General features: G+C 39.7%; 1 protein-coding gene across 9 annotated transcripts; it reads right to left on the minus strand.

Moving 5' to 3' along the window:
- Nucleotides 1-7: 7 nt before the first annotated feature.
- Nucleotides 8-27,031, minus strand: MRE11 (MRE11 homolog, double strand break repair nuclease). 9 transcript variants are annotated; one of them, XR_004842784.1, is made up of 21 exons: nt 26,718-27,031; nt 26,084-26,216; nt 25,012-25,172; nt 24,292-24,379; nt 23,251-23,392; nt 21,477-21,591; nt 20,229-20,414; nt 19,592-19,763; nt 18,779-18,859; nt 18,101-18,227; nt 16,186-16,289; nt 13,450-13,623; nt 10,412-10,474; nt 9,231-9,447; nt 8,218-8,301; nt 7,137-7,192; nt 6,598-6,665; nt 6,147-6,225; nt 4,923-5,006; nt 2,042-2,213; nt 8-1,285 (listed from the first exon to the last, which is right to left on the minus strand). XR_004842784.1 is itself a non-coding variant. In XM_035900457.1 (20 exons), the coding sequence occupies exons 1-19, from the start codon at nt 26,735-26,737 to the stop codon at nt 4,956-4,958; spliced, it is 2,121 nt and encodes a 706-aa protein (XP_035756350.1). In that variant the 5' UTR covers nt 26,738-27,031; the 3' UTR covers nt 2,264-4,527; nt 4,923-4,955. The 9 variants fall into 9 exon arrangements, 7 of the variants coding, with proteins under 7 accessions (XP_035756350.1, XP_035756349.1, XP_035756352.1 ...); XR_004842783.1 differs by having other exon boundaries at nt 3,672-5,006; XM_035900457.1 differs by lacking the exons at nt 8-1,285; nt 2,042-2,213 and adding an exon at nt 2,264-4,527.
- Between the last annotated feature and the right edge of the window lie 6 nt (nt 27,032-27,037).

The raw sequence follows: 27,037 nt of genomic DNA on the forward strand, positions 1-27,037 counted from the left end.
TGGCAGGGTTAGGTTAACAGTTGGACTTGATGGTCTTAAAGGTCTTTTCCAACCTAAACGATTCTACGATTCTATTTCACAGCATGACACAATAATTAGCATAGAACAGGGGGGTAACAGATGAACTGTGACTAACGAGCCAGCTTACTATATTTGCAATATTTTTCCAAAAGCTTTTTTTCCCTCAGAGAGACAGAGAAGTACTTAAGCTTTCCCTTGGCAGGAATTTCCTCTTGGCCTAGGGGATAAACAGTTTTATGTGGAACTGTGCTTTCCAGGGTTTGTAGAAATACAGAGGTTGTTACAAAGAGGTGATTATATGGTACAGGTGACAGAAGGGGATGTCCCAACCCCGTGAGTCCAGTATCCAAAGCAACAGGTGGCCATACGCTGGACCCAAGCACTGATGAGACAGCAGCATGTGTGTTCCCTGGGCCTTCTCCCCAAAAACACAGAAGGAAATCTAAAATCAGTATCAGGAGACCAAGAGCCACAAGTCCTACACAGCACACATGACAAGATCCACAAATCCCTCCACGAGTGCACATGTGAGGTGCTGCCCCTCTGCTGGGGACAGATCTGCTCGGGTGGTGTCCACTAACCCCGGTCAGAGCAGGCTTGGTACATAAAATGCTTTAGTTAGCCATCAATTAAAAGACCATTATCTGAAAAGCTTAGCTTATAAGTTGGCTGCTCATTGGTGACAATAACACTTCCAGAAGATGCTTGTGAGTCCCCCTGCGAACCACTCAGGCCGCTTTCTCCTCACCGCTGCTCAGGAGTGGAACACAGCAGGACAGGCGGCACGGCCAGCCCACAGCGCTCATCTGCAAGCTGCTGCCAGCCTCTATTTCTTCCTCAGAATTGTCCAGCTTGAGCTCTTTTGGCAGTTTGCCTGTCTCAGAGGAAGCTTTCCAGCGAACCTGCTGGAGCTGCTAAGGTGGCAGACACCTGTGACCATTCAGAGAGAAGGAATCTGCGCCCAGCTCAGAAGCGCTTGGCCAGTGAGGATGCCCCCAAGCTGACGCTGCCAGGAAAACACACAGAGTCTCACAATGTAACACAAAGGCCAGGGAAATGGCAGAACGGGGGACAGGGCAGCGTTCTGCTGTGGGTCTGAGGTGAGAATGGAGTGGTTGGTGGTGCATGTCCCCCTTCTTGCTGGGCTGCTCCAGCAGCTCCCAAGTCCCTCTCCTTTTCAGTGCTGCTGGCCAATGCGTAAGGGTATTCTCTCTTCTGATGCTCAGCTCCAGTTCTTCTTCCACATCTACCAGATTCTGTTCCCCTGTACCATAATCCATACAGCAAAAATGATCAGTTTTGTCTTTTTACCCCCCTTGACCTAATTCTTCAACTCTACCAGGGTACCCTTGCCTGTGTAGCCAGAGCCCCCACTGCCTTAGGAGACCAGGTGCTTCCAGGCAGCCTTCTCCTTACCTCCTCCACTAGGCTGCGGGGGGAAAGATGGGAATCTCCTCCCACGTAGCCCAAGCCCACGCTCCTCCAAGCTGGACTCAGTGTCTTAGAATCATAGAATCGTTTAGGTTGGAAAAAGCTATTAAACAAGACTGGCCCCAGAACTGAGCCCTGGGGAACACCGCTTGTGACCAGCCGCCAACTGGATTTAACCCCTTTGACCACAACTCTCTGGGCCTGGTCATCCAGCCAGTTTTTTACCCAGTGAAGAGTACCCCTGTCTAAGCCATGAGCTGCCAGCTTCTTTAGGAGAATGCTGTGGGAGACAGTGTCAAAGGCTTTGCTGAAGTCCAGGTAGAGAACATCCACAGCCTTTCCCTCATCCACCAGGTGGAACACCTGGTCACTCTTCCCTAAGCCTGTAGCATTGCATGGGGTTGTTTGGGTCTTGTGACCCAAAAGAGAGGTCCCAGCACACACTGGGCAGGCCCACCCAAAATACCCATAAAGAGTCTCAGAACAAGCCCAGTGGAAGCTCCCTGTGTCACCTGTGTGCCCTTCTCTGCCTCACATCACCCTTCCAGTTCAATTTGTACTTAAACACACCCCGGTATGAACCTCTCACCTACGCGTGGTTGTGACCAGAGAACAAGCTGTAGTAGATTTGTCTGCCCGCTGCCTGTTCCCGCCGACTTCACCCTTGCTCCACCATCCCCAGCACTCACCGACAGGAAAGGAAGCACCCGCACAGGAATGTCAGGGTTTGGTACGTTGTGTCTTGGTTTTGTAAAAGGTATCTGTGAAATGATGTAATTTATAAAGTGAAAAGTATTTAGAAAATGTTTGAAATACAGCTGTACAGCTCATGAATTCAGGTAATCAAAAAAAAAAGTCATTAAAAAACATCTATGCAATAGCAGTCAACAAAATTGTAATAAATTAGAAAACAGGCCTGGTGGAAAAAAAGGAATATAAAAAAAAATTACCCAGACACACTAAAAAATGCCATTTGGAAGCATTCAGAAAAATAAATAATGTCTTTTTTTTCTTTTTAAATACACAGCAGAGTGCACATCCCTGGGAACAATCTTTCACTATTGTGGCTTTGCTGAATTTTTGAGCTCTCCTGGGGCAGGTGGATGAGAAGTTACACAAGAAGTGACTTTTCAAAACCTATCCAGTCTGATCTCTGAGAAGTAATGGTGATTTTCTGAGCATCCTACCCCCCTGTATAACAAATCACAGCAACGATTAGAAGCCCCTGAAGTGAAGGATGCCATGTTCAGCTTCTATAGAAGACAATCCAAGAACCGCTGCAGTTTAACACTATACACAAAGCCGCTGTGAATTTGATAGCTGACTGAAAAAAAAATGTGAAAAAGGTAGAAAGAGCCTTTGATAGAATTCCCATTAATCCTGCATACTTTGCTAAAATCTTTGCCTAGGATGGGCCTGCAACATTAAATGATAGAGTCCCATTAAGACCTTAGTGAAACAATAAACCTGACAATTTAAGTCATAACAAAACAGGTTTAATTGGGTGTGGTGGGTTGCCAGCTGCCCACCAAGCCGCTCGCTCCCCATCCTTAGCAGGACAGGAGGAGAAAACAAGATGCAAAACCCACGGATCAAGATAATGGAAAAAAGCAAAGGTCTTGTGTGAAAGCAAAGCAAAAAAAGATTGATTCTTTACGTCCCATCAGCAGGCAACACCCAGCCACCTCATAGTGTAGAGGTTGCTTTGGAAGACAAATGCCTGAATAACAAATGCAGTCCCCTTGCCTCCTCCTCGCCTTCAGCTTTTATTGCTGAGCATATCACACAGCAGGGAATAGCTGTGGCCAGTCGGGGTCAGCTGTCCTGGCTGTGTCCCCTCCCTGGCCTTTGCGGGGGCACTGGTGCGGCATCAGCTGCTCCGCAGCAGCCGCAAGGCTGGCGAGGGATCAGCACCTTGGTAGCTACAAACGTGGAGCCCAGGGAAAGGTAACTCCACCCCAGCCAGACCCACCACCTGCGGATAGTGACATAAAGCGGCAAAGTGTTTTGAAAATTTCAGTCCCTCAGATTTAATGTAGTCCATACAACTAACATTCACGATTTACTTAACAGAAATAGTTTATTTAAAAAAAGAAAAATATCTAAACCCTCATCTTGAAGGGTATTTACAGCAGCTTTCTAATTGCATAGGTAATACTATAGCTTTGACAGCCTTTAATGAAAGGAAAGAGCCAGACTACCAAATTATTTGCTGATACCTTAAGTGAGCGCAGTGCTTTGTAAGTTGCTACTAAGCTCTACACTAGAAATCTGCAGGTCTCAATCATTTTTACGGATGTCTTCAGGAAGCTCAAGGCTTATTTAGGTTCCCTGCTACAGCATATATGCAGGCAAAGTAGCAACAGTCATGTTCAGCGAGAGCCAGAGAAACACAACTGCCCACTCCCATCTCTTTGAAGGAGAAAGTAAAAATGCAAAGGCACGGCTGCAGCTACTCAGCATATTCTTCTCCAACACGCTGGGGCGTTAGCTGATGGACTCTTCTGGCCTTTTCCTTGATTAGCTCCAATGGCCAACAGCGATTTTTGGGGAGCAGGCCGTACAGAGGGGGAAAGCGAGGAGGAGGAATAGGTCTAGGTCTTGGCTCCTTCAACAGAAGCAGTGGTTCCCCCACTGTGCATACAACACTGTATTTTAAAATCCTCATTTGGAGAATATTTGGAAAATAGCGATGACATTTTAGGAGGGTTACTGAACCAGTGGACTGAAGAAACAGATACCTGAAAAATGTCCACTAAGGAAAAGGTAAGAGGCAATGTCCTGCCCATTACTGGCTCAATTGCTTTACTCTTCAAGCAGCGACCTTGTGAAGCTGTAAGGCTCTAGCCCTTACGTCTTTCTCACAGGGTAAAAGCTGACAACGCAATTCAATCTGAAGTTTTTGGCACTTCTTGAATTACAGAGCAGCATTGCTGTATACTATGACGTTTAGTAACAGTGCAAGAGTGGGTTTAGTTCTTCTAGTAGAGTTGAAAGTATTAGAACATTTTCCAGCTTCAATACTGAAAATCATTTTTGGGTCAAACTATTACTCTTCGGAGTTTTCAACTGTATCTGTAGAAAATTGAAAATAAGTACCGAGTCCATACCCATATCCATGCTTGCATACTACTATAAATTTACACCTCTGCAAAATTCAAGACCAAGAAATGGAGTTTTTTTATAAAATATATGAGTGTCATTTACGTTATCAACCAGAAAGAAAACAGGCTTTTAGAAGTTTTAGAAAGAACTTGCAGTTTCAGGCAGTACTTCAGAATATTAAGACACTCTAATCTAATGCATCAAGCAATGCAATGCCCAAATTATACCAAATTTGTCACCACTGAAAAAAAAAATCCCAACCCAAAAACATTTCATAGAAGTGAAAACTAAAGGCAAGCCATCATTTACAGAGAAATGTCATATATAGAACGCCTTGTAAACTGTTTTCCACTTTCTCCACTAACTTTCACGGTCTCTCTTGTACAGTGAGCCAGAAATCACTTCGTTCTTCTTGACGTTGCAGTGCTTTTGAATGGATCAAATTCATCCTGCAAGTTGTAAACAGGTAGGCATTATTAGAACTAGCATGCATTCTGAGTCATAAAAAGCAAAGTCAACTTTAGATTAAATGAGAAAGCCTGGTCACATTATTTCAAGTTTTCTGACAGGTCTGGTATTGGTATGAAAGAGCTTATCCATTGATTTCAAAGTCCAGATCACAAATGAGCAGAGAACAGAAACTGAGTTTACGTCAGTATGATCAGAACAGCTACTCTGAAATCAGGAACAATCTGTATTTCAGGTGTGACCTAGGAAAATGGGCATTATGAGCAGCACATATCTCAGTGAAGTTATGCCCATATACATAGCACACATCATAATTTACTGAGATTTGCATGAATCAAAAACACTGTTTCTTTTTGCCTGCTCAAGCAAATGTAGTTTTGTGTTTCAGGTGGAAGAAGAAAAGACAGCATAGTGGAGAAGAGGGACAAGACTGTAACATTTTCTCTGAAGTGGCCAACATCTGACATTGTTAAGGCTAGGATCCTGACAATACATGACCGCCCGCTAGCCTGTGAAAACAAATTGCACAGTGGCTGAAAGCGTAACGTGTATTCTATACAGTGCAGAACTGTGAATAAAGATCTACTTGTTTATTTATGTAATAAACCACTTCCCAGCCATTCAAATATATACTGCAAGAACATCTTAAACTCGAAGATAGCGTTTTCATTTTTTTTTAAGTGTATTTACATAATTTGCAACAATAAAACAATAAAGAGGTCTGGAAAATAGCCATTTTAAAATGCAAAATAATATAATTCTTCCTTTTTAGAAGAATGAAGTACCTCAACAGTTTTGTGGGCATAGCCAAGCACTAGGAAGAGTTTATGATTACTTTCTTCCCCAGACAAAATAACCTATTCCAAATGTTTCAGGAATGACAATTAATTGATTAAGAATTGAAGGGAAAAAGGACTGGATAATTTCCTGAGGTCCCTTCTAGCCTTATTTTTGATGATTACATATATATTCTAAGTAAAGCTTGTGCAATAATCTAGCCCTGTTAATGAAAAAAACCCAAACCAATTTTACTCTGAAATGCTTTGTTCAGGTAGCTGTAAAACTGTAAGCTATAGAAACTTACACGAAATAAAAGAAAAAAAGACCACTATATACCATACCTCATCTGACTCAAAATCAACTCCTCTAGGTGTTTGGCTTTGTGAACCTCTTTTACTAAGTGAAGATGTAGTTGACAACCTTGAAACACACAAAGAAAAAATGTGTTCTCAATTACCACACATTCCAGTAACTTCCCCTTCAACTTAGATTTGGACCAGCAACACAGAGATTAAGAATGGACAGAAATAGCAATAAGCAGAACTATTCACATTCTCAAAATGACATTAATTCTAAAGCTCTGACCTAGCTTATCTCAATCAGTAGACCAATTTATTGTTACAGAAAGATCATCCACATCAGTAGGTAATAATTTATATGAATTCTCCCAGCAGTGTTACGACTTTCTTAAAAATCTGTTTTTTCAGGTAGTGGATCAGATCCCTGGACTCTGCTGATTGCCAGTCAGAAATAAGGCAGTCATGGTAGCATTCATGAAGTAAACATACCGACCTTTGCTTTGCTTTGGAAGAAGGAACAATAGAAATGTCTTCTAGATCAGAGTCATCATCTATAATATCCTGAAAAAATTATATAATTTATAAAGCTTTTTCACAGAATATATTCTTACTGCATATATTGTTATTGCATAATACTACAGTACTATAGCATAGAACCTTCACATTTTTTTCCAATATACCTACTTCCTTGTAATATACACTTGACAGGGCTCCAAGCTAGAACTGTCCAATAAATACAGCACAAGTTTTGCTCTTCAGATCTTGCAGAACCCCCCAAAATACTCATGTATATACACTCTGTATCTTAGACTACAGTCACAAATAAAACATGGTCTTGTTTTTCTCAGACAAATCCCATACAAAAAAGGGTACAAAAGGCCTACAAAAGAACTTGCAGAAACTTACTGCTGGAACTGATAGCTTGGGAACATCTGCTGGTTTAGGCTAATGTTTTTTTGACCATATATTTATTTTTCAAATCAGAAGACAGCAAAAAGCAGTGCAACTTCACTCATGCAAGATGCTTCTTACCTCAAAGTAAGATTTAGATGAATTCAAGGAGGGCTGTGGTTTCAAAGACCTAAAGGCTAGAATAAAACAAATGTAATATTTTTAAAGTGCTCACACAATAAAATGCAAACATTTTATCATTCTTTTTATTTAAGACCCGCTTAGCATGCATTTCCTCTGCAAAATACCCTGTAAAACAAGCAAGCAAAACCCCCCAAAACACCAACCAAAACATCAGTTAAGCCTTTGCCCAGGGATCTAACCCTCTGTGCAGCAGCAGGTGCTTCCTAGTAGTCTGGCTGAAAAACCTTCAGTAACTTTGGTTAAGAGGAAGAGAGAAATATTACCATAATTGATATTCCTTTATGTCTAACAGTTTAGACATCAACACAACTGCTAAAATTTATTTCTCTGCAGTATATTAGGTCATTTGCTGACCAATTTAAAATTTAGGTGATTTGTTGATTAATTTAAAGCTCACTCTACCTTTGGGTATTTTTTGTGGGATTCATTTATAGGTTTGTGATCATTATCTTTTTCTTTAATGCTCAGATTACCTATGCTGTCTCCTCAGAGACTGTCCTCTGCAGCAAGGAAGGGCTACTCTCACATATGCGGCTTAAATCACAGAGAAGTTTCTCTTCCCTGGTAAAAACTGGAATTTCTGAAACTTGCAACAAGGTAACACCAAGTGGCTTTGCATTAAAGCTTACTGACTTGTAAACATCAGTCACCTTTAATCTTTTTATCCGCTGAGGAATATTCTGCATAAAACAGGTGTTATTAAGTCACATCCTGTATGCCTATTCCTTAAGGAACTGCATATAGTAAGATGTTCCCTATTTCCAGTTCTAGTCAGAAGTTCCCGACACATTTCATTTTACTCCATGACAGTGGAACATCACTATTCTTTTTTCCCCCCCCTCCATTTTTCTTTCTCTCATCACTGTTTGTTATTCTATTTCATCAGAACTAAAAGAATCTCTCACAGCTGAATTGGACTAATAGAAATAAAGGCAGTTAAGGCACTTCATCATTAAATAAACACCTCCATTACAATTTGAGAGAGCAGATTAGAGTAATGGACAGATTGAAGGCCTACCATCGATGATAGACGTACTCTTGGCAGGCACAGATACAGGCTTGTAGGTTCTGCTGCTAGTAGCTGACCCTTGGCTAGTGCTCCCTGTAGGGATAATAAACAATATGCAAATCTGTTCAGTGGTTACTTTTTTCCCCCCTTTAGTCTATCATTACTGAATAGGAAGTCACTTAGAAACCTCAATTCCTCTTTACTCCTTCACTTTCTTCCATGAATCAAAGCCTTACACGCATATATGCTCCTTATGCGGAGAAGAACTGCTCTGGGTCAAGCGTTCAAAGCTCCACAGACACAGCCTCCTAGCACACATGCCCTTGCTCCGACGGGATCACAGCAGTGTTGGAGCACGTGCTCACAAAACTAGTTTAAAGGCACAAGCCAGTCCTAACACAACTGCCTTTGTTTCAACTCATCCTGCTCCTAGACCTTGGGCATATTACTGAGACAACTCGAAGGAGTATATTACTGCAAGACCCCACCTTTTCTTTTTTTACTTATATATGTATTTATATGCATTGGAAGTACTGCTATTACTGTAATGCGCGCAATCACACATAGCCAAGGAGCTATGTAATTCATTTTGCTTAGGAAACACTCTCCATTTTCTCAGTCACTAGAAATAATGAAGTCTCTTGTAAATCGCATTAAGATAATCTCTACCTCCTCTATATACTGATCAAATGCATTACCTTTAGCAGTAACAAAGGTTTATCCATGCACTTCATTGCACAGACCTTCCCAATAATGCATCTTTTAAGAGTCAACTGTATTTCCATAGCTGAGAAGCAAGATATTTTTCTTTTAATCACCCTGTGAAAAAGTCACAACTTAAGCCTTGTAAGGCAATCAACTGTATGTAATATGATACCAAAAATATTTCTGAGTAATTTTTTTTTCTAGCAGGAGTCCTTAAGCAACAAATTTCCACTTGATGGAAGCATCAGAAAAGAGTTGGCTTTTAAACAAAAAAGAAGTCAGTAACTACAGTAAAAAAAATGTGAAGGTTTTCTTACCTCTTCCCCTTTGAGATGAACCTCTTGCTGTTGAATTTTGTCCTCTTGCACCCCTTGCCCTACCTCTTGCCCGACCCCTTCCTCGGCTCAGTGTTGCAGGAAGACCGTCATCTGAATCACCAGTGCCTCTCAGCCCCGTATCTATGAGTTCTTCATCACTGGAGGCTGCGACAAGAATTGCATCCTCAGATCTGTGGGCTCTAGCCCTGGTTATTGCCTGAAAAGGAACAATAAGTGCCATAGGAAAAAGAATCTTAAATTATTAAGTGCACTAGTGTTAAACCCTAGTTGTGATATATAGCTCTAAACCACTGAGGCTTAGAAGACCCAAATCCACAGCGTTATGGAAGGCAAGGAAGTCTGTCAAAAAGCAGGGACAGTATCTAGTCTGCTTAATTTAGATGTGTACCTACAAAGTAATTAGCTAAGCTCTGATAACAGAATGGAGCTAGTTAATATGATACATTGTCAGTGGAGTTTGGTGAAGAGTTCAGGTTGTCCTGTGTCAGCTGTGTACATCCGCTCTGAGGAAGCACCCTCTGGGCTCCATTGAGTTGATCTGCATTGATGACAGCGGGTGCTTAAGACAACTAGGTAGTGTGAAAATATCCCAGATTAAGAGAACTGAATCTCACCCCAGGTGTCCTTTTCCTCCCAATTTCATTCCAGTCCCACATAGCTTGCAAAGACAAAGGAGCACCAATGCTGCCAATGGTTGACAATTCTCTTTGGAAAGACATATGCAATCTAGAATCTCTGGGAAGTCTAAGACTCTAAGATTGCCAGTGAGGATAATCGTACTTAAAGGTTTACCAATTATACCAACTTGTTCCAGTAGTATCACTCAGTACAGCCCATCCACACATCCACTGGTGACTGGATCACAAATAGTTTAAGCTGACAGATCTCTGAAGGTCACCTGCTCAGTCTAACCTCAGTTTAAAGCATGAACGACTGAACATTCAGGTTCACAAATTTGCACAAGAAAAGAGATCTCAAAAGCCAAATCAAGCAGCAGCTTAGGCACATATTATACCAAGGAAGATTTAAAAAGGACTTACTAATCTTCCCTAGGCAGACAGGCACTTTTTGTCAAGGACAAGTATTGCTAGGTGACTTCATTCATATGCAGAAGTCACCATTCCATTCTTCAGCCTATGTTCAAAATTCAAAGGAGTTACCTCACGAACTTCCTCATCCTCTTCTTCGGTGTTCTTTTTTCTACTCTCCCTGAACTTTCGCACCTGAATAGAAAAAGAATTCCCATCTAAATAACAGTTAATTTCACACAATAATAAAAACACAGTAAGAAGTCTTGATCACTGAATTACTAATTCATGCTCATGTGAGAGGCAAAGAGGAGTGCAAGAATAACTGAACAGTTTGTTTAGAGCCTTTTATGCTGTCCTACAGTTTAAGAATCTCACATTCTATTAATAACTGGAGCTACATCACAAGGGAGGAAAAAAGCTTGGGACATGATGAAAAGTACGAGATACTATGTTCAGTGGAAGGAGAGTATGCGTAACTTGACAATAAGCGACAGTGAAGCGTGAGCACCAGCAAGTGCTCAAGCCAGACTGCCCAAGTAAAAGAAGGCAAAGACTGGGAGAATGAAGAACCATCTACTATAAGAGAAGATCAGGTTCGAGACCATCTAAGGAACCTGAAGGTGCACAAGTCCATGGGACTTGATGAGATGCACCTGCAGGTCCTGGGGGAACTGGTGGATGAAATTGCTAAGCCATTATCCATCATAGCTGAGAAGCCGTGGCAGTCCAGTGAAGTTCCCATAGACTGGAAAAGGAGAAACATAACCCCCATTTCTAAAAAGGAAAAAAGGAAGACCCGGGAAACTACAGCCCAGTCAGTCTCTGCACCCAGCAAGATCATGGAGCAGATCCTCCTGGAAACTATGCTAAGGCACACAGCAAACAAAGAGGTGATTGGTGACAGCCAACATGGCTTCACTAAGGGCAAATTGTGCCTGCCAAATTTGGTGGCCTTCTATGACAGGGCTACAGCGTTGGTGGATAAGGGAAGAGCAACTGATGTCATCTACCTGGACTTGTGCAAAGCATTGGACACTGTCCTACATGACATCCTTGTCTCTAAATTGGAGAGACATGGATTTGACAGATGGACCACGTGATGAATAAAGAATTGGCCGCATGGTTGCATGCAAAGAGTTGTGGTCAACAGCTTGATGTCCAAGTGGAGACCAGTGACAAATGGCACTCTTCAGGAGTTGGAATTGGGACCAGCGCTGTTTAGTATCTGTCTGCAACATGGACAGTGGGATCAAATGCACCCTCAGCAAGTCTGCTGATGACACCAAGCTGTGTGCTGTGGTTGACACGCTGGAGGGAAGGGATGCCGTCCAGAGGGACAAGCTTGAGAGATGGGCCTGTGTGAATCTCATGAAGTTCAACAAGGCCAAGTGCAAGGTCCTGCACATAGGTTGAGGCAACCCCTGGTAATGATACAGGCTGAGTGGAGAATGGATTGAGAGCAGCCCAGAGGAAAAGGACTTGGGGGTGTTGGTTGATGAGAAGCTCAGCATGACCCAGCAGTGTGCGCTTGCAGCCCACAAAGCCAACTCTGTATCCTGGGCTGCATCAAAAGAAGGGTGGCCAGCAGGTCGAGGGAGATGATTCTGCCCCTCTATTCCACTCTGCGTTCAGCTCTGGGGCCCCCAGCATAAGAAGAACATGGACCTGTTGGAGGAAGTCCAGAGGAGGGCCATGAAGATGATCAGAGGGCTAGAGCACCTCTGCTATGAAGACAGGCTGAGAGAGTTGGGCTTGTTCAGCCTGGAGAAGAGAAGGCTCCAGGAAGACCTTATAGCAGCCTTCCAGTACTTGAAGGGGGCCTACAAGCATGCTGGAGAGGGACTTTTTACAAGGGCATGTAGTGCTAGGACAAGGGATAATGGCTTTAAACTGAAAGAGGGTAGATTTAGATTAGATATAAGGAAGAAAGTCTTCACTGTTGAGGCTGCCCCCTCCCTGGAAGTGTTCAAGGCTAGGTTGGACAGGGCTTTGAGCAACCTGGTATAGTGGAAGGTGTCCCTGACTGTGGCAGGTTGTTGGAAATAGATGATCTTTAAGGCCCCTTCCAACCCAAACCATTCTATGAGTCTAAGGAACGAAGGGGCAGAGATGAAGAACCAAGATAGAAAACAACAATAGTTGAGGCTGCCCCCTCCCTGGAAGTGTTCAAGGCTAGGTTGGACAGGGCTTTGAGCAACCTGGTATAGTGGAAGGTGTCCCTGACTGTGGCAGGTTGTTGGAAATAGATGATCTTTAAGGCCCCTTCCAACCCAAACCATTCTATGAGTCTAAGGAACGAAGGGGCAGAGATGAAGAACCAAGATAGAAAACAACAATACTGAGAAGAGATAAACGTTGTAATGTATGTACAACTCAGAAAGCTCAACTTTTCAAATATGGGAAAAGGTATGATGGGTGAGAAGAAAAGAAGATATTAATCCAAAAGACAAACAAACAAACAAAAAATCCAAAGCAGTACAGAGAGCCTACGGGCACTGATTGTTTATGGTCTCTTTCAACCCCTTGTGAATTAAAGCAATCAGCAAGAAAACAGGCAAATGCAACCTTCATCCCCCCCACTAAATTATTCTTTACATGGTGCACAGTTAAGCTGTAGAACAACTTGTCATACAATCCTTAAATATTACAACTGAATTCATGGGCTCATGCAGAAGCTCAACAAATTGACAGAGAAGTCTATTAAGGGTTACTAGATACACATAAACCAGGTTTGTCTCTGGGAGACCTTGAGCTGCAAGCAGTTAGAAGCTAGTAGAGCACCTGAAGTGTACGTTTCCTATATGCTTGCCTTGCTCTTGTATTCTTCCTTAAGCCAATATGAAAAAGCTAAGAAGAGATTATATCTGCCATCTTTCCCACAGGAGAGAGAGAGAGAGAGAGTTCTAAATATATTAGAGGGACAAAATTTTTCTGTCCATGTGTGTGCAAATAAAATGAGAATCAGTATAAGCACACCTAACCCCTATTTTCAATACAAGCTCTTAAACTATGTATTTGAAACTGCATCACCATATTGATTAATTCCAGAAAATGACTAGAGGCAAGTGTTGAACATGCTCCACACACAGGCAAATCGATTAAACCAGGTTTGAGCACTGCTTTTTCTACTGTCTTGACTTAAGGAATTAACATTAACAGAATATTACCTCCTCATCTATTTTTTCTTCCTCTGCATCAGTGCGACGCTCCTTAAGAAACCTTTGTGTTTTTTCTAGTTGAAATTTCACCAACTCTTCTATGGCATCTTTTTCCTCTTTGTCCACAAACTCCTGCACTGCTTCTCCCATTCCTCTTTCGGTTAGAAGTGAAAGCTGTGCTTTCTTAATAATTGGGGAAAACATTTTGTTAAGAAGCATCTGCCATCAAAGAAAGCAAGTAATATTCCTGCTGTTTCAGATAAATATTACATTAAGTTGGTTCCAAAAACAGTAACATGCATTGAAGATTTCAATCAGAGAAAAGCAGAGTGATAAGCAAACATGTTACTCATCATAATACAGTTACTACCCTTTTGCTATTAGCATGTTACATCTACTTAACAGTATTTTCCAAACTCAAACAAGAAAAAAAGTTTCACAAACAGTAAAGAAACTACAGTGCTACTCATATCTAAAACAATTAGTCTGAAATGTATCGCTGAGAGAGAAGGTAAGCTGTGTTCTTCCCTAGTTCCCTCCCTTGTTTAAACTAGTTAAGATCAACTTGCAAAGACATAAAAACGCTATTTAACACAGGCCCTGAATTATTACAGGAGCTAAATTACTTAATTTTACCATAAAATTCTAACATTAAAAAAATGGCAGTTATAGAGCAGGGCAAATTATTATTATGAAGTATTAAGAGCCATTAAGCAGAAGTCTATTGAAATGCGATTCTGTAAGTAGCAATAGTTCTCACATGTTCATCAAGTGAGATGATATTCATCAAGGTATTCTACATTAAGATATTACTAGGGGCACTAATTAGTAAAAGTAGTAGATGCTACTGGTGGTGTTTTGCAGCCATTCTCTTCTCTACCCTCCTTCCCAATACAGTAAGAAGAGACATTCTGAGAATGAAAGCCCCATATGGACAGTAATGTTTAAATAGCAGCCTCTTTTGTCTGTAAACTACAGCACAGATAATTTCTTAGTAATAAGTATTATATATGCTTATTAATGATTTTTGATCCTCCCAGGTGTCCTTTAGGAACTGTTTTGAGGGTTACATCGGAAGCATAAAACCTTCCTTGAAATAATGCTGTGCAGAGGAATAAATTTTACAGCTATTATAAAGTAAGTTTACAAAAGAGTAAGATAAGCATCTCAAAAGAGTGACTGATTGTACTGATGCAGAGCGTTCATATTGACTTCCAGCAATTAAGCGTTCTTCCAAAGGAAAAAAATAAAAAGCTTGCTAAAGAGACAAATAGCAGTGATTTTAATTCCTAGGCCTCAGCTTACCAGCAACACTGGAACTGAACAGAGTCTGGTATGTGTTAGACATTTTTGGTCTAACATTTTTTGAGCATCCAACTGCAACCCTGTGCCACCTCAGGGTCCAAGGACTCTTTTGTTTCCCTAATCAGACAAGATCAGGTGTCTAGCAAAGCCTGAAGCACAAGCTATCTTAACACAGTGTTTGAGATCCCTATCATCATTTTGGGGCACAATATGCTTTTCTCCCCTCTTTCTTTCATTACCAGTGTTAACTTAGAAGATACTATCCCCCTACTGCAAGCCTTCCCAGAACGGCAATGGTTTCTTTCAAGTCTCCACAGATGTTGAGCTGCTTTAGCAGGGACCAGTAACTGAGCTGTTAATATAATAATACACAAACAAGTTGGGAAGATGGTGTAAAAGGGACAATTCTGCAAAATAGAATCATAGAATGTTTTGGGTTGGAAGGGACCTCTAGAGGTCAAAATAAGGGAGGAAAAGAGATTAAAAGCAAAATTTGTTTTTCATAGAATAATACAGTGCCCTATCTTTGACACTGCTCCCCCTCCCTGTGGGATTTAGGGGTGGCATACATTTGAAAAAGTACCTACTTCTGAACTAGTCACCCTGGGCTCCCTACAACATTCAGAAGGCAAACAGCCCTTCTAGGGCATAATTTATGCCATCCTAATACTGACACCTAACATGTGTCTAAGGTTAGGCAAGACGATATAATTTGGGGGATCTTTACCTCAGGAGGCCTTGCTCTAATGTCTTTCTATAAAACATGTTCTGAAGTAGCTTCTGAAAGTTATGCTTGATCATCTGGATCAAGCATTTGGGAGTTTGACTCACTGATTATTATTCTTTCCCTCTGAGACGTTACTGCCATGGTGTTGGGAAAGGTAGATAAATCAAATTTAATGAAAGGGTGATGAGAAAGCAAACTACTGGGGAGCTCTCTTCCTTCTCCCTGCTCGGCTTTAAATATAATGTGGAATTGCACTATGTCTGAGGACACAAATATGCTATGAAGTGACAAGTTACTCCAGGTCAGCTGGTAATAGTAAATGGTACAGTCCCACATTGACCCTATAGTAAATTAAGGTAGCTTCTCACTGGGAGCATGCTGCCTCACATCTTCCTCCTGTAAGAACGTGACGCATTTAGTACAGGGCAGACACTGCAAGTTCACATGAAGAGCTATCATAAAGTTCTCAAACCAGCATGTGTTCACATACCCTGCACAAACCTATATACAACAGTTACTTGTTAACCTAAAAGATATACTTCATACAGTAATTCACATACAGTTATGTAGGAAATAAATTCACTTCTTGGTGAACAGCAGAGTCTTTTCAGGGTACGCTACTTCCATTAAGAAAGCAAAAAAGATAAAAATATTATATTCCTTAAAAAAAACAGAACAAAACAAAACACCCAACATAAAAGGTAGAAAGATACCTTCTCCGCTGTCTGAAAATACTGCTTTACAAGGTCTTCCACCCTCAGTGTCATCCCCTCAGAAGCAGGTCTGCTAACCAGTTTTCCAAAATTCAGATCACTGTCTAGAATAAAAAAGCACAGTGGCATTTGTCACCCAGATTCGCAGCTTTTAATTATTGTAAAAGAAAAGGTTAATATAGGCCTCTTAAGAATTGTGGTGCCCTTTATATGTAAAGATTATTGTTCTAACTGTAGAGTCTATTGTCTGGAAACACCGGAAAATGGAAGCAATAATTGTACAAGACAACTCCACTTCTAGCAGGTACAAAGTGTTCTTTTAACTATCAAATGTCTGGAATTATAAATTGAACACTGTGTCCTAAAGGTTATTATACCTGAACGCTAGAAGATCACAAATGGAATAAAATCAGAAGACCCATCCAAGCACAAGAGGTTTTTTATAAGGAACTCTGTTACTAGAGAAGAAATTTTCCTCCAAAGCATGCCGGCTGATTTCAAGTAGAAAATGTTCATAGCTCATTAAGGCTGCCCCCCATTCTCGGGCAGCCAGATAGGAATGACAGAAGAACAAAAGGGATAATGAACTGAGGTTACCACATACCACACAAAGTAATACAAAGTGACCACAGACTGCTTCCAGACATCTGCCACATGTAAGCACAAAGCAGAAGCAGCTATGACAAAAGAAACAACAACTTCTGAAGTCGTGAAGTCTTAACATCACCTGTACTGAACCACAGCATTGTGCACACATGTACTGAAAATTTTGACTGCTTCATTAGCCACCTGCCTTGTATTAGAGGATATTTAATAAAGCAATGCAAAGAACCACGGTATTCTTTTTGCATTCACTTCCTGAAGCAGAGATGCATGTTAAGCAGGAAATTTAAAATGTATTGATGAAACAGGGTGATAGATGCGGTAGCTGTCTTGTACTCCAAAAACGTTAATGAGATTACACAACTATTAAAAAAAACAACAAAGCAAAATAAAACAAGATCAATACAGCATAATTAAAAAAAACTCACTAAAAGCAGTTTTGATTGATGAAACATGATGTTTTGAACTTTATAAAATTGACAGTATAAGTAAAAAATGTCAATGGAACTGGAGTACTTAAAATGCACTAATGTGAAATATTAACAGTTCGTTAGCAGAGTATGTTCTTGTGCAAGCTGTATATTCATTAGCGACTATTACAAATCCAGTATTTGGGCAAGATCTATTAGCCATTTATTAAAAATTCTAGGCACAGTGAGAAATGCTACAATAGTAACAGCTATTATTTGTTTTACACAAATGCTTGAATAGAGACATACCTGGAACAGACAAGCCAAGAGCACCTCATACACATGATTAATTAGGGCAAACAAAATGCTGTCACACATTCGGACCTTTTTTTTTTTTAAAATATACAAACATCTCTCAAGCCCATCCCCTTCAGTACTATTTTAGGTATAAACAAATTAATTACTACAGCAATAAAATCAAAAAACAAAGAGAAAAAGCACAAGACCCGTCTCTTTTCCTGCAGAGTGCCCAAAACCAACCACTTCATTCTGAGAAGTCTCAGGAGCAAGATGTTTAATGCATTTCATGGTAATTATCATCAGGTCATGGAGTGACTCAGTCTGGTATAGGGCTATATGTACTACTATAAGCAACTCAGTAAGGTCTGAGGCCAAAGAAAAAAGAATTATTTACAAGTAACTGTCAGAAGATGCTGTGCTGAATATCAGAATTTTAGATAAACTCAAAAATTAGAACAGAAACACTTCAATGAGACTATGCATCTTTACTCCTCCTACAACACATTAGATGGTAGACACCAAGCCTTTGCAAGTGCTGGGTAACAAAATAAGGAAGAAGACTGAAACCCAAGGCAAGCCAATGATCTTTCCTTTATAATTACCATTTTTCTCCTTTTGTTCACGATGCCTGAAAAAGTATATGATGTCTTTTGGGTTAGCCACCCTATCCACATACTTCTGGCTAAAACGATGGACACTGAATGGTTCAAAGCCACCTGCATAATCAACCTAAGAGAGGAAAAGAAAATTTTAACTATAAAACAAAAAGAAATAGAGAAGGCACAAAAATCAAGGTGTGTTGGAAAAATTAAAGCAAAACAGTAAATCAACCTAAAATTAATGCTGTACCATACTATGCAGAACAGCTGATGGATAGTAATAGCTAATAATAATATTAATAGAATAGCTAATAACAGCCCAGACTCATAACTTGTTCCTAACTTGTTTCATTTACTAGCCTTCAGGAAAGTTTCCATAAATTAAGTTAGAAACAAACGCAGGATAATATGACTCAAGAAAAACTTCTCTGTAAATAGCCACTTGTGATGCTCTCACTCAGACCAGCAGTGAAGTACACGTATGACCAATTTCATCCTTTACTGTGGAATACTAGTTATACCACAGGTAAACAGAATCATGGTATGAAGGTGATTTATATTTTCCTGTACACATTAAGAAATTTTACATATTATGTGTTTAAACAAAAAGCATAAATTTGCTTTGAAACTTTTCACGGTGATCTTTCAAAGCAAAGCAATCCAACCTGAACAATTCCTTACTCGTAATCTTATGAGAGGTTTCTCTGGCTGGCGAGGATTTCCCAAGCGTTCTCTTTCCGCGTTGTCCAGCATCAATTCAACCTGTAAAGCAGAATTAGAAATTCAGTTCCACTTCGTTCTCTTACAGATGCCTGAACCCTTCAAATACAACTTAAAATACATCCAGCTGCAGGGGGGAACTATAAAAAGAAATTATTATAGGATGAGCTCTCATTCCTGAACACACATATGTACCAGTATCCAGCCAAAAGCCGTAAGAACTAATGAGAAAAAAAGTCACAGTGAAAGGCTTCTCTTTGAGAGCTAGCGTAATCCAGCAGTATCTACATCACTGATCACTTGTACTATTTTACTTTATAGCAATTATCCTTTGCTAAATTTCTAGTTCCAGGGAAAAGCAGAAAGAGACTCATACAGACCTAAGAACCAAGTGCAATTAATAACCTGCTTAGTTACCTCTCCCATTTCACACTGCACAGCCTAGCTCTCGGGGTTTAGATGTGTCTATGCTGGTTCCAAACTGCCCATCCAACACTGCCCCACGCTTGGGCGGGAGTTTTTGTACAAAGATGATATGGATCCCCATAAAGTGGTTCCAGCCTACTTTAGTAGGTCATCCCAGTCAAGGAACCTGGAAGCCAAGGCTGCAGTGAATGTCACAGAATTAGCTTCCTATGGAAACGCTGCCCAAGTCCGTCTCAAATAATATGGGGCAAGACACAAGATTTCTCATCTTCCAGTCTCAAAATCAGTCACAGGTGGCATTCCCTGTCCATACACTGTTATCCATATTCCGTTAGCATTGCAAGTTACCTTTTCCATGCAGAATGCTTGTATTGCCTGAGTTACTTTAGGATTGTCAGGATTAAAAAGATCTGGATGATCAGCCAGAACAATATCCTCCATGTAGAAAGTCCTCACTGTCTCTAGAGCAATCTTCTGCATTTTCATTTTTTTCCCTTTAACATGCAGCAAACCAATGTGTCTAGAAGGAGAAAGGTAACTTAATAGAAGATAAGACAACTATGGTATAAAGATTTGTTTTAAATTCATGTTTACTTTTCAGGAACAAAAGTTTAAAAGCTATAGGAAGTTCTTGGATCTGTACTTCAGGGTTGGGACTGCCAAACTTCAGTTCTATTATATTTAGATTGTGCTTGTTCCATACACAAGCACATGTACACAGTTCCTTGTATTCCAGTTTATCAGGGTGTAACTCCTCTTAGGTAAGTTCCATGTGCTTTTAATGTTAAGTTTAGTCCTAAGTAAAGCAAAAGTTATTCTAGGTGCTGATTCCATCTGCTTCATTTGTTATGTCACACACTGAAGCTAATCCACACTATAACATAAGTCCTTTCATACTTGATAAAAGTATTTTTCCTTTCTAAACACAACACAGTAGAAACATAAGCCAAGGGATAAATAAGATCAAAAATAAAAGATCACACACTTCTTCACAGCTTCTCCAGGGGACAGAGATGTCACCACTGAACTTCCTGGCTGAGAAACGTAGAAACGTTGCTGTTCATTCTGGGATGGAGCTATTTTGCACTCATGTTCATGACCCCACACAACAAGATTAATAAAGTCATCTAAAAACTGCTCTGGAATGTAGTTGGTAGCTCCATGTTTGCTCCTGTTCAAGAAAAGAGAAAAATAATTAGAATGTGAACAGTCATGGGCGGGCAAGGGGAGAGTGAAGGAAGAGAAAATCAGTGTGATTTAAAGTGATACAGAAACTCCAGCAAAAATATCTGATGTACATTTCATATCAGGTACTCTTCACGTTTATTCCTTATGCAATTGTTTAAAGTGTTTGGTTAAACAAATAGGCAACTTACACAGCTCATTCTTTTCTGCTCCCCTCTTTTTATTTGGATCTCCCTTTTCTTCTTGCTTGGCTTGTAAGACTTTACGGTTTTTTCGATATGAATGCTTTTATAGCACCTCATGGCCTTTTCGGGGATTTTTTTTTGGTTTGTTTTTTTAAATGATGGGGTAAAAACCACTGAATTAAACAGACATGGAACACACCACTCCCCACCCCTTTCCAGAAGGCAGAGGAGATGGAGGAGGAGTGAGCTCTTTCAGCCTGCTGGACAGAGATCAGTACACAAGAGTTATCTGAACTATATTTGTTTACTCCTGCCTCACCATTACTTGCACATGAGGATTGCACTCTCATTCAGGAAAAACTGTAAGAAAGGATTTGGAAACGAACTCTGCCTGTTCCTACTACCACTGCTAGGAGAAGTATGTAGGCAGAAAGAACACACACTACCTATCCTCTGTTCAAGAGGAACTGTTAAGTACAGCAGGGCAAGTGAAGATATGGTACTTGTCAAACTACAGTTCAAACAAGGATAGAAAATACAATATGGAGTCTAATGCCCTTTCAGCTATAACAAGCAGGCAAGACTTAATTATGTGCAAATGACACTACAAACCCTCCACTGCCCCTAACTGTAAGAGTTTGGGAAGAGATTTCCCAACATTCCTAACTCATTTATTTCAACTCTTTTATTTTATAATTCTTCTGTATGAAGAGCTATAGAACACTGCTTTCATTTGGGAAAATCTTAAGAAACCGCCTACTCAGAAGAAGCAGCAACTAGCCCAGCTTCTTTATCACCTAATCCTTTCCAATGAAGTAACACGGTAAGTTTAAAAGTCACCATAATTCATTCAATACTGTTACCTATTTTGATGAATCACAAACAAGTTAAACCAACTATCTTCATCTTCCCTTGGTCTCAGCATAGTTACTTTTTTATTGACAAACATACGATACAACCTCTCATCTGGAATAGCTCCTGGAATGGACAAAACAAAACATTAAATCATTTTTGCGTGGTAAACCAATTATTTATTTTATAGCATTTTTATTAGCAACTCTATTAAAAAGAGAGTAAAGAACACAACTTTGTAGCAAGATCAGATCTTCATTTTCATGACCTAAAAAATCTGAGGCGTGATTATGAATTTGAACAGATGGAAGTATAAATTGGCTATTTTACTAAATAGACTTCTGAAAATAAGACATTTTAACATGAAATCTACCTTTAAACAACTGCTAAAAGCAGTTTCAATAACTACACCTGTTTTGAGACCTCTTCCCAGTTTTCTGTGCAAAACAACAGACTATGGGCAGAATTAAAAATATTAGAAGAGGTGTTGTTTTTCTTGTTGGCAGAGTAAGAAGTATATTTTGTTGTAAGCTGGCGTCTAAAAACACGTACTACTGAGTAGAGATGGAGTTCTCAAACATACTTTGAAATTCTCTACAAAACAAGAAGTAAACCATGAATTCTGCAAAGTCTATGCTTTCCCACACAGCAGGAAAAAGTCTGCAGTACTTCTGGACAGTCTGTCACTGATTATTTCCTTGATGTTTTTAACAAGGAAAAAAACCCAAAACCATTCATACCCAGGGTTTGTGATACATTTCAATAAAATCCTACATGGAGTTTACATATTTTGTATAAGAACAAGTGCTTTCTAAATCAGAGAAAGTCAAGAGGGTATATAATCCTGGCACAAGCTTAAAGAAACATCTCATCAACATTTTCATGCAGTAACACCCGTGCTTCAGAAAGTTGTTGTGTTTCCCAGTAATGATTTTGGGTATTAAAAATCCAAATGCTGTCTGAAAACTTTTATATTGTGGCATTAGAACCCTCACTACCAACCCTTAGAAAACCTAGCAAGCTTTTAAAGTATCTCATTAAACACATGAAATCATGGCCAACTAGGACTTAACCTATAGCTATAAAAGTTGCTTGGAAATAAGTGTTTAAGCACTCATGACTGGACACAAAATAAGGGGAAAAAATAAGATCTTAATAGTTAACTTCTTGAGACAGAAAATAGTCAAACATAACCACTCTAAGTAAGAAGTGAGGGTAGAGGGGAAGGTAGAGGACAAAATAGACAGGGACAAACTGAAGTTGAAAACCTACCATAGAGCACCTTTAAAAAACTCTTCGTAAGTTTCTTTAAAGAAACTGAGGTTACCCGTGATGGATGTTACTTATAAACCACTTCAGACACACATGTCAGGCATTAGGTTTCTGCTCAGACAGTTCACATTTTTGAATATAATCAAAATGGCATGTGACCGTACAGTGTTTAAATTTTACCTAAGCAGGCAGAAGTAACCTTAATACACAACAGTGAGAATTTGAAGTGTGATGCCCTGACTTGATACACGGACACTATCTATGGCTAACTTAAGCAATAACTTAAGTTATTGAAGGATTTATTTTATAATTTAAAAAAAAGCAAAGAAAAAAAACCCCTGTCAGCCAGTGACAAGGCAGCAGGAGGAGAAACCTGATGCTGTCACAGAATTGATATGCTTTAATTTAGCATTACTTAGACCTATATGCTTATTGCAACTTAATTTAGACCTAATGAGTTTCAGTAACACATGAACAGTTCAGCCACAGTCTGGCAGACTAATACTTACTTACCCAAGCCGTACAGAGCAATTTTTGTTCTACCCTTACGCAATAAAATGGGACTAATATCTATTTTCTCCACGGAAGTCGAACGTCCAAAGTGATTCAACAGTCCTGCACAGCTTAAAATATCCAATGCACACAGTGCATCTGCCTGTAGAAAAGATTAAGAAACAAATATAAAAACTTGAACACAGCATTTAAAGTCTAAGTGAAACAGTCTCAAAAGGGAGAGTACCTTTCCTTAAGTAACTTCTGCAGTTGAAAAATCCCACCACATATATTAACTTTTTTTTTTTAGTACTCATGAGTACAGAAGCAAATCCATTTTCCTTACAAGTCTTGCTTCATTTGAACAACACGAAACTAAACCATTGAGAAAAACAAAACCCCAAACAGCCAAAGTCTCTAAACTACTACAGAAAATTACCTGGTTAAGCTAACTACTTTATAGTAGGTCCAAAGTTAAACTTGTTGTTAAAACACTCATCTCCATGATACACTGCTATTTTGATATAAAATGCAAAATTATTAATTCAACACATGTGGTTTGCTGCTTTCTAAATGTCCTTTTCCTGCTTGCTTTTAGTTTTTGATTTTTAAACTAGCATTTCATCATTATTAATTTTCCTTGAAAATATAAGATGCACATAAACTGCATATGCACAAGCCAAAGTATCAAAATTCCCCTTCTTTAAGAAAAAAGCTTTCAATCCCTACAGACAGAATTTGTTTTAGAAACTTTCTGAAAGGCTGCCATTTCTTGGCATGAAAAGTGATTCTGTTCTCAGTGACAGAAATCTACATCAACTAAGAATTTAAACATAGTTCATATGGAACCCTTAACTTCTTTCCAGTCTCTTTTTTTTTAATGTCACACTTAACTTGTCACTAATTAACAGAATTCCTAGAGATGCACAAAATACTTATGTGAAGAGTGGAGCAACTGACTAAAACTAGCCTGTTCTCCAAGAACTATTTCTACACAATTCTCTATTTCTATAATATTATTTTTTCAGTATAACAGTATAGTACAATTGTGATAATAATTACCCCTGTGGGATCATCGTGATTGCCATGAATACTAAAAATTGGAATAGAAATGTTGAGATTTTCATCCTGGTAATTCACCCATGGAAACCTGACCAAGAAGAGGGAAAATAAAGTTAAACTATGACTGCAAATTTGTGGGCAATTCCCAATATTCTCTTCAAATTAATGTCATCACAAATACATCATGACAGCAGCACAAATGAGTACTAAGTGGCTATGAATAAGCTTAAGCTACACAGTGCTAGAAGATTCTTACTCTTGGACTGGAATGGCACTTCCCACTGGGAACAGGGCAGCAAAAAGATCCTATTTTTTTAGAGCAATCCTACGAAAAGAACTGTACATGTTGTGTGGCATGTGCAAGAGCAGCGCACTGGGCTCTGCAACCTTTGTCTACACACAAAGAACTCTGCCGTTTTTACCACAGCAATTCATATAAATTGGTTTACTTGCATTGTACTTGCAGGACAGAAACGATATATTACATAAATGTATCAAATGTCACAACACGTTCAGAAGTTTCTCACAAAACTGTGTGCATTCCTTTACGGACTTCGATTACACAAGATGGTAAGTGAAGTCATCCTGTAAACTGTCGCACACGAACAGGCCTAAAACTTCAAGGTTGCAGTCACGGAGGATATAAATCATAAAAATCACAACACGTTCACCCAAGATGCAAACCAAACCTTACACCATATTTTATAGGAATGTACTTACTTGCTATAATGAAAATTAACTGCCTGATCACTCAAAATTTCAAACTGAACAGGACGATCACCCATGCAGTATTTTCTTAGAGACTCCAAACAAGAGTGTACTGTTTTTCTGGAAGGTTTGTTTTCATGAAAAAGGTCCCCACCTAACAAAACAAAGTCCACCTGCATGTAACAAAAAGCTCTATTATTTTAATACAACGTTTTGTATTACCTTGAAAGATTTCTAAGTAAGTTGTTTAAATTATTTCTTCTAAGGAATTCCACATATCTCCTCGTATCTGGACTTTAGGTAAAACAAGTTGGTAGTTGCAGACCCGGTATTTAATTTCCTCATGAAACAAATGTTAACTACATTATTCATTAAAACAAAACCAAATCCAAAAAGACCCTTTTGTGAAGAGCTACAGGAGAAAACAACTGACAGTGCTGAAAAAAAAGAAATACCAGTGAAGTGTTTTAATAAGGGTCTCCAGATTGGCTCCTGAACATTTTCTTTGAGAGGCATGAAGAGATACATTATCTTTTCATCGCTGTGGTACCTAGTGGGAAAAAATCAGTAGCTATCGCCACATTACTTTGAAAAGGCACTAGTTGCAGTTTCTGCATATATTTAGCTTTTAGAAAAGCATCGGGGGAAAAAAAAAGAAACCACCTTCATCAAAATTACAAATAATTTGATTAAGAAACATTCAATCCTTAAAAACAGAAACAACACTTTTAAAGTTTCTTTTTTTTCTACTTTCTGAGTCATCTGAAGACTTTGTGTCATTACCCTCACCCTCCCCAATTACCTTCCCTTCTTGCAGTGACAAACCCTCTCTAAATACCACTGGAACTGGTGCAGGCAATCTGAAAACACCGTTAATGCAATCAGGGTCATAATTTAATAAGAACGCTCTCGCAAAGGAATAGGTATTCCTTTTACAAAAACAGAAACGGAACTGGTTGCAATAAATAGTTTACTTTAGTCATTTAATTTGATATTGCTAAAGATTGCACGAGGACTAAGCTTAACAGCTTCTGGCACGTTGGGCACAGTCTCACTCCTTCACTTTCCAAGAAGCAGTACTTACTTCATTTTTTTGAGCATGGTCCAGAATTTCATTGAAAGTTACAAATGTATCATTTCCACGTACTGGATCCTTCTCCAAATAGCCAAGATGAATATCAGTAGCAATAAGTATTTTAAAGGTATCTTCATCATCCCTGAATAAGACAGGAAAATTTGTGTTAGCGAGTAACATAGTTAAGAATTTCAGCCACAGACTGTATTAAGGTAAGCTGTTCTGTCCAAAGTCATTAAATACAGAGGAGATTTGTTACAAAACTCTGTCAAAGTATCATTCCTGTAATATTCTCAAAACATTTCACTACTTTCATTGCAAACAGCTCTTCACCAAACCAATCAGTCTGAAGATTTGGTTATCCCAATCAGCCTACTCTAGAAAAGTGCTGCTATCACCTCTCTGAAGTAGCTAATGAAAAACAAAAGAATCCTTTGTATGTTTTCTGCCTTTAAAAAGACTCAGTGAACAAACATTAAATTTCTCTCTTTGCACTGGTAATCTGCATTGTATACGAAAGCGAGTATATGAGGATCAGAAGGACCCGAGGGAAAACACAAGTGATGATCCGAGTTCCAAACACACAAAGAGTTGCTGCCTGATGCGACAGAGCTGCACAGAGCCGCAGACAGCAGAAGCTTACTGTGAGTCGATGGTACTCATCTTCGTGCCAGGGCTCCTCGCGAAAAGGCTCTGGGCACAGCTCAGTAATCCCGGTCAGGAAGTCAGTTTCTATCTTCATAGATGCTACCTAAAGCCTAAGAAACAAAACAGAAACGAGTTAGAACGATGGGCGCAGCGAGCCGGACGGTCGGCTACCCAGCCTATTGCTGGTAATTGCTGCTTGCAAAGAACGACAGAGAAGGCAAGATCCGTGCTGGGGTGGTTTAACCATTTTCTGCCGCACAAGGCGCACGGCTGCCCCGCGGGGCGCGCCAGCCCCCTCACAGCGCCGCCCGGGAA

Source organism: Egretta garzetta, unplaced genomic scaffold (assembly GCF_000687185.1).
Source record: "Egretta garzetta isolate BGI_Z169 unplaced genomic scaffold, ASM68718v1 scaffold58, whole genome shotgun sequence".
Taxonomy (NCBI): domain Eukaryota; kingdom Metazoa; phylum Chordata; class Aves; order Pelecaniformes; family Ardeidae; genus Egretta; species Egretta garzetta.